A 7854-nucleotide genomic window follows, 5' to 3' on the forward strand; every position below is an offset into this window, starting at 1 on the left:
CATTCCCACGGCTGTCACCCAGCCAGGGATGTGGCACTTTGTCCCTGGAGACTCCGGGTGCCCCTTTCCCATTCCCTCCTCTCCCATCCTCATGGATGGAGCAGCGCGGGGGCCCTGGGGGTGGAATGTGGGGAGGGGGTCTCTGCAGCAGCCCCGGGGGTCCCCCGGAGGAGACAGGCAGGTGCAGCCCCGCGGAGCGAGGGAGGGATGGATGGCGAGACAGGGAGCCAGGAGATGCAGGATCACGAGGATGGGGAGCCGGGGCTCCGCACCGAGCCCCCCGAGCCCTGCCCCGGGCGGAAGGGCGGCCCCGGCGGAGGGGCGGGCGGGGGCAGGGGCGGGGAGGGGACGGCGGCCCCGCCGGCTCTGCCCCTTCGCCGGGGCTCGGCGGAGCGCAGCCGCCCCTCGCCGCGCCCCCTCCCCGGCAGCCGGAGCTCGGCAGAAGCCGGCGGGAGCCCGACGGAGCGCGGAGCCGCCGAGCCCGGAGCGCGCAGCGGAGCCCGGCGGGGATGCGGGAGGCGGCGAGCGGCTGAGGACCCGGCTCCGCGCCGGGCGGAGCACACCCTGCTTCCCTTCGCTTCCAGCCCCCCGGATTTGGGATCTACCTGGCCGCCTTGGGAATTATTAATTTTTTTTTTTTTTTTTCGTCCCCCTCTTTTTTTTTTTTTTTTTTTGCCTGATTTTTAACCTTTTATTTTTTGCACACGTGGAGGAGCGCGTGGATTTCCTATCATGATCTTGGCAAACGCCTTCTGCATCGTCCTCTTCGTAGGTGAGTGGCCCCAGCGGGGGTGCCGAGGGGGGGTGGCGGCTGTCGCCTGGCCGAGGTGGCGCGTCCCCCCCCCCACCCCGGGGCGAGGGGCTGCGGGGGCTGAGACAGGGAGCGACCCCCTCCCTCCGAGCTGGCACCGGCGCTGCGGCACGAGAGGGGCACGGCGAGGGGCTGAACTTCATTTCCTATTCCCTGTCAACTTAAAATGGGGAGGGGGACAGGGGGGACACGAGGGACAGGGGGGACACAAGCCCAGCCGCCCCCTCGGGGCAGCCCCCGCGGCTGGAGCGGGCAGGATCACCCAGCAGCCGAGCCCTGCCCGTCTCCCTTCCCTTCTCCCCTTGCCAAACCAGCACGGATTTGCATTTCGGGGGAGATCTGCCCCCCTTTTCCCCCTCCCACCCGTGTCTCCCGCTGCCCTCCACCCTGGCTGCTCCCCACCCCCCCCTCCACCCCGCGCCATTCCAGAGGTTGGGAACGCGGCGTGGAGACTCGGCTGGGAAAGTTGAGCTCGTGGCTCGCGGGTCTGCGTGGGGAATCGCAGTCCCCACGCCCGGATCGCGCTGAAATCACGGGCGGCTCAGCGAGGAGCTTTGTGCCGGGAGAACGCTCCCATTCCCAGCGCAGCCTCCCCTGGAAGGAGCCGCTGGAAAGGGGAGCACCCCCAGCCCGCGCTGGGTTTGGGGTGAAAAGGCAGGAAATGGAAAATGTTCGGGTTTTTCCCTCGGCGGGTCGGGCGTGTCGCGCTCCCGGTGCCATTCCCGGGTGCCCGGGGTGTGATCCCAGCTCGCTGCAGTGCCCGGAGAACTCTGCGGAGCCGGTCTGGGCTGGCGGAGCGAGGACAGGGACAGGGGACAGGGACAAGGGACAGGCGGCCCCTGAGGGAGACTTGAAGGTTGGCACAGCCTCGCTCCAGGGGGACGCGGGGCCGGGGGTACTCGGGGTCCCCGGGGAGCGCTCTGCTCCTGGCTGGAATGGGGGGGACGGAGGAGTGAGGGGACCCGAGCGAGGGGAGGGGGGTGCCCGGGGGGCGCTGGGTGCCCCCCACGCCTTTGGGAAGGGGGGCACAGAGGCCTGAGCAGGCGGGGGCTGAGCCCTGGGTTGGGGGAGCCCCTTCCCAGAGGGGTCGGAGGGCTCGGGCGGTGCCCTCGGGCAGAGAGAAAGGGGCGCTCTGGGGGCGGGGTGGGGACACGAGTGAGGACAGCCCCGTGCAGACCCGGGGGGAACGGCCTCCACCCGGGCTGGGGGGACAGCTGGACATCTGGACGGCTCACGGAGAGATCTGAGGAGCAGGGACCTCCAGGGGGGCAGGGGTGCATCCAAACCGGGGCCCACCCACCCTCACAGCGGGGTTGGCATCGAAGCAGGACCCTGTGCCCCCCATTCCTGGGTGTCCCCCCATTCCTGGGTGTCCCCAAGGCTCTGTGGGTGCAGGGCGAGGCTGAGGAGCTGGACCCCGAGCAGGGACACTGCACCCCCAGACTGAGCCCTGGGGCTGGGGTGACCACGGGGCTTTCCACGGCGTGGCCTCGCCGTGAGGATCCTGAAGCAGAGAACATCCAGCTCTTCCCATCTGGGATCATTCCCGGGAAGCCAGAAGAGCCCTTTGCTCCTGGCTGGGAAGCTGCATGCTCCGGAGCGATCCTTGCGAGGAGAAATCTTTCCCTCTAAAGCTGCCGGCGTCCAAAGGTCTCCGGCAGAAGCAGAGCAGGAGAACGTGGATTAGAGCTCGGGAAGAGGCTGCTGGAGCCGGGAGAAGCCGTGGGAGCGGCAGGAAAAGGGGCCATCGCCTTGTGCAACCACCTGCGAGTCCTCGCCGTGCTCCAGCACCCCAGAGCCTGCCGAGGATCAGCCGGGAATTCTCTGCAGATGTTTCACTGATGGGAGTTCAGGGAGGGCGGCTCTGCCAGGAGGGTTTTTTTTTTTTTTGGGGGGGGGGGGCGGGGATAGAAAATCCCCCTCCTCATTTTTGCCCTCCATCCAAATTCCCCGCTGGAGCCTCGGTGGGAATGCGGAGCTGGGAGGAGCAGGGGGGCTCCAGGAAAAGCCCCTCCGGCCTGGGCTGATTCCTGAGGGATTTGGGGGCACCACGACCAAGGGATGCGCCTGCCCTTTGTGCTCCAGCAGGATGTGCCCGGCTCCAGGATCCGCTGGCATTCCCGGCTCGGATGGTGCTGGATGCTCCCAGCGCTGCCGTGGGGCTCGCAGGACCCTGTTCCCCGCAAAACCATGGAAGAAAGGTGGAAAAAATGGGAAAAGCCAGGAGGATTTGGGCCAGCTCACCCACACACTTCATCCCTGCTGCTTCCAGAGGGTGGATTTATTGTGGGATTCCCAATCCGGCCCACCCAGCACCGGAATGTGCTGCCGAGGGAGCACGAGGATGTTCCGGTTGGTCCTTTTGTGTCAGGGCAAGGATGTGTCACTGTCCTGCCAGCGCCTCTGGATCCTGCCTGTGGAGAGAGCCGGGAGATGGGAATGTGGCCAGAGGAGGGGATTTTTGGGAAGAGACTTTTGGAGAAGAGCGAGTTGGAGCTGGGAGCTGGCTCAGGGCAGAGGGCTCAGGGCGAGCACGGCTGGAGCTGAGCTGGGAGAGGATGGAATGTGGTGGAACTCTGGAATAGTCCCCATGGCCGGTGGGGCTCTGGAATGGCTCTCCAAGCCCAACGGAGCTCTGGAATGCCTCTCCATGACCATGGAGCTGTGGGATAGCTCTCCATGCCTGGTGGAGCTCTGGAATGGCTTCCCATGCCCAGTGGAGCTGTGGGAAGTCTCTCCATGCCCGATGGAATTCTGCAATGGCTCTCCATGCCCGATGGAATTCTGGAATGGCTCTCCATGCCTGATGGAATTCTGGAATAGCTCTCCATGCCCAGTGGAGCTGAGGGATCAATCACCATATCTGGTGGAGCTGTGGAATGGCTTTCCACACCCAGCGGAGCTCTCGAATGGATCTCCATGCCCCTGGAACCCTGGAATGGCTCTCCATGCCCATGGATCTGTGGGATGTTTCTCCATGCCTGGTGGAGCTCTGGAATGGCTCCAACGCCCTGGAGCAGTTTCCCTGCGGCCACGGCTGCAGCAGGATCAGGTTTTCCCAGCTGGATGCCTCAGGATGGGATTTCCCAGCGTGTGAAGGTTCCAAAGCATCATCCACGGCGTGGTGAGGCTCCGGCATTCCCGCCCCCAGGATTTGCCTTTGGGGGCTGCCAGGAATGTCCCTCCGTGGATCCCGCCTGCCTCCCGTGTGGAATACAATCCTGACAGGCCAGGCACGGCCTTCCCCAGGGCGATCTGCCGCTCCAGCCTGGATCTAACGTGGATGTGGGGGCTCTATGGGGGCTCCTGGACACTCTCCAGGCCTCTCGGAACACAACGGGGTTTGTTTGGGGACATCCGATGAAGACCGGGATCTGCGGGATCTGTTCCTTGGAGCGACCGCAGCCAGCGGAGGTGCCTCCACCCGGGCGCTGCCCACCCTGCCCCTCCGCAGGCCCCGCCGGCACCCGGGGTGGGCAGAGCTGCCGCGGCCACCGGCTCCAGCGCCCCTCGCTCCCGTGGGATGCAGAGCAAGGGACGCGTGCCCGGCCCCGGGGGTGGCAGGGGACCGGCCCCGCCCGGCGGAGGGGACACGGCCCTTGTCACACTCCTGTAGGTGTCACTGTCCCCCTGCCAGACCCGGGCTGGGAAGGGGCTGCGAGCGGGGGCCGAGGTGGTGCCGGGCGGGCGGGGACGGGAGCGCTGCTCCAGGGGGGGACGGGGACTGACCGAGGGGTCACCCCTGTCCGCCACCCCCGGGGGGGCACAGAGAGGGATCCCCTCGCCGTCACCCCCCGGAGCAGCCCAGGGTCCCCTCCAGGTCCTGTCATTCCCATCTTTGCCCGCTCCAGGGCTTTCCCTGGAAGCTGGCGGATGGAGGAGGGGCGGCCAGGACTGACCACGGGTGCTGCCCACCCTGTCCCCATCACTGCGGGGTGACACGGGGTGGGGGGGACCAGCGCTGCCTGTCCCCAATTCCCCTGAGAGGGGACAAGCCGGGCTTTGCTGGGCTGGATTTAGCAGGAATCTATTTCCAGGGTGAAAAGCAAATGCGGAAATGACGGGAATGGTGGGAGAGCTGCGGGGACGCAGGGGCAGGGTCCGAGCCGGGGCAGTGGCCGGGCAGCGGCAGGAGCCGGCCGGGCTGGCCGGGTGCCATCCCGAGGGGTGCCGGAGGCCATCCCGGAGGGAAGAGTCTGTTCCGAGCGGCAGCTGCCCCGCGGCCCTGCCAAGGCCGAGCGCTCCAAAAGCCGTGAGTCAGATGCCCTAAAAATCCTGTGACGGGACTGAAAACGACGAGCAGCCAAATCAAACTCGAACAGCGGCGTCTGGGAGCAGGGAATTGGGATGGACTCGCTGCTTCCCGTGACTCTGGAGAGCTCCGGGAGCGCTGGGAACAAGCGGGGTTGTTGATTTGTTTGGGTGGAATAAGGAACAGAAGGTCCCGCGGCGTCACGTGGAGCCCGGAGCTGAGGTGTGCGGTTAACCCCGCACCTTCCCACCCCACACCTGGGAATCTCAGCTGCTGGGGGGGTCCAGGGACATCCCGGGAAGTGTCCAAGGCCAGGCTGGATGGGGCTTGGAGCAGCCTGGGATAGGGAAGGTGCCCTTGCCCAGGGCAGGGGTGGGATGGGATGATTTTATGCCTCCTTCCGACCCAAACCATTCCGTGACTGTAGGATCTCATCACACCCCCTGCCATGGGCAGGGACACCTCCCACTGTCCCAGAGTGCTCCAGTCTGGCCTTGGGCACTTCCAGGGATCCAAGGGCAGCCACAACTGCTCTGGGAATTCCATCCCAGCGGCTCCCCACCCTCACAGGGAGGAATTCCTTCCATTTATGCAACCTCAATTGCCCCTCTTCCAGTTCGACCTTTAAAACCCCTTCCAACTCCAACCATTCCAAGATTCCACGGCACTCCCAGGCTCTTCCAGCTTGATCTTTAAAGCCGAACATGGAATGGCTCTGCATGCCCATGGAGCTCTGGGATGGCTCCCCATGCCCCTGGAGCTCCGGAACGTCCCCTTCCAACCCAGACCACTCCAAGATTCCACGGCACTCCCAGGCTCTTCCAGCTCCATCTTTAAAGCCCCATCCAAGCCAGACCGTTCCATGGCTCCCAGGCTGGGTTTAGCTGGGCTGGGCTGACCTCAGGTCCCTCTACACCAGCGGGACGCCGGGGCGGGGACAGGCGGTTCTCACCTCCCTCCCTCACCTGTGCCCTCCTCTCTCCCTCCCTCCCCCGGCCCAGATGAGATCCTGCGCTCGCTGGCCGGGCCCCCGTCGCCTCCGGGACTGGCCCCGCCGGGGTGGCGAGTGCCCGTGGACTGCGTGCGAGCCAACGAGCTGTGCGCGGGCGAGCCCAGCTGCAGCTCCCGCTACCGCACCCTGCGCCAGTGCCTGGCCGGGCGCGACAGGAACACCATGCTGGCCAACAAGGAGTGCCAGGCGGCCCTGGAGGTGCTGCAGGAGAGCCCCCTGTACGACTGCCGCTGCAAAAGGGGCATGAAAAAGGAGCTGCAGTGCCTTCAGATCTACTGGAGTATCCACCTGGGGCTGGCCGAAGGTACGGGGAGGCCCCGAATGGGTCGCTCTGGGGGTGGTGGGGATGGGGAGAGGCGGTTCTGGTGCTGCTGGAGGTTGGGGAGGGATGGGGGGGTTTGGGTGGGCTGGGGGAAATGGGGTGAGGGGTGGTGGGGTATGGTGGGCAGGGCGGGAAGGAAAAGTGGGCACCCCAAGGAGGGGAGATGGGCATCCAAGGAAATTCGGATGGGCAGCTCAGGCGAGCAACCCAGGAAGGAGAAATGGGCACCCCAGGAAATGCAGGCCAACACCCCAGGAAATTCAGATTGCCACTTCAGACTCAGCACTGGGAAGCTCCCAAATCGACTTCAGTTTGTGCCAAAATCACCTGGACTGGTGGAAGAGGTTCCTGTCCGTGGCAGGGGGTTGGGATGAGATTTTTAAACCCCTTTCCAGCCCGAACCAGGCTGGGAATTCTGCGATTCCATGGGAAAGGTGTGCCTGGGGATGAAGGAATTGTAGCCGTGGATGCGGGAGCTGTGCCTGAGGTTGTGGGAAAACCGGACCTGAGGGTGGGAAAACGATTCCAGAGGATGTGGGGGAGCCGCACCTGAGCCCGCGGCCCCCCTGGGTGAAATTCCCTTCAAATCTGGGGCAGCGCAGGAAGCGGCGAGCCCCCGACCCCGTCCCCGAGCAGGAATTAAGCCTTAATTGCTTTCTCTCCCTCATTAGCAGCCTTCATTGAGCAGCTTCCCAGGGTTGTGCGGGAATGAATGAGGGAATGAGGATGCGAAGTGTACCTGGAGGAGGAGGTGGGAAGAGCAGTGATTAAGGAGAGGTGGAAGCTTTGGGCCGATCCTTTAACCCAAGGAGCGGAAAAGCAGCGAGGAACCCAAATTTGTGCCTTTTGGTGGAGATTTTGAGGCTCCCCTCCTCCCATCCAGCGCCGCGGCTGCGGGATCCGAGCTCTCCCCGCGTTTAGGGAGGCTCCAGCCTCATTCCTGGGGGGTTAATTGCAGCTCGGCGAGCTCCAGGCAGGTCCAGCGCCCTTTTAATGCTCGGTAATTTCCCTCGCAAGCGGCAGGAGTCAAGCGGGTGTTTAATTATTCATGGCAGCGCTGGAGCGGGAGGTTACGGGGCTGCCGGAACGCGCTCCAGTGAAGGCGCTGGGAGAGCCGGAGAGGGGAGGGCGGAACCGGCCTGGAGCGGGATTTGGATCCTGTTCCCTTCCCGGAGCCGCCCTCGGGGTGTTGTCCCCAAATCCCACGGCCCTGAGAGCAGCGGTGGCACCCGCGGGGGATGGGGACAGCCCAGGCCGGTTCCAGCGGGGTCTCTCCCGCCCAGGTTTCCCAGGAATGCCGCTGGGCTCGGAGCAAAGCGTCCTGCTGTGCTCCCCGCCTCATTGCCCGAGTAATTCCCGAATTCCGCAGGGGAAAGGCTGCTGCCTCGGGATAAGGACAACTCCGGGATCCATCCCGGGATAAGGACAACTCCGGGATGCATCCCGGGATAAGGCTG

The 7854-nt window shown here is 65.0% G+C and overlaps 1 protein-coding gene across 1 annotated transcript in view; it reads left to right on the forward strand.

Annotated features, from left to right (window-relative positions):
• The first annotated feature begins 436 nt into the window (after window positions 1-436).
• The window catches only part of GFRA2 (GDNF family receptor alpha 2), a 25447-nt gene continuing 18029 nt past the window's right edge, over window positions 437-7854 (forward strand). Inside the window, exons 1-2 of the mRNA XM_042024865.1 lie at window positions 437-772; window positions 6065-6379. Coding sequence (XP_041880799.1) covers window positions 733-772; window positions 6065-6379 — 355 coding nt within the window. The 5' untranslated portion in view covers window positions 437-732. The remainder of the gene's footprint in view (window positions 773-6064; window positions 6380-7854) is intronic.

This window comes from Corvus kubaryi, unplaced genomic scaffold (genome assembly GCF_017639235.1).
Source record: "Corvus kubaryi isolate FWS band 111438036 unplaced genomic scaffold, C.kubaryi_AGA036_p1.0 37265, whole genome shotgun sequence".
NCBI lineage: Eukaryota > Metazoa > Chordata > Aves > Passeriformes > Corvidae > Corvus > Corvus kubaryi.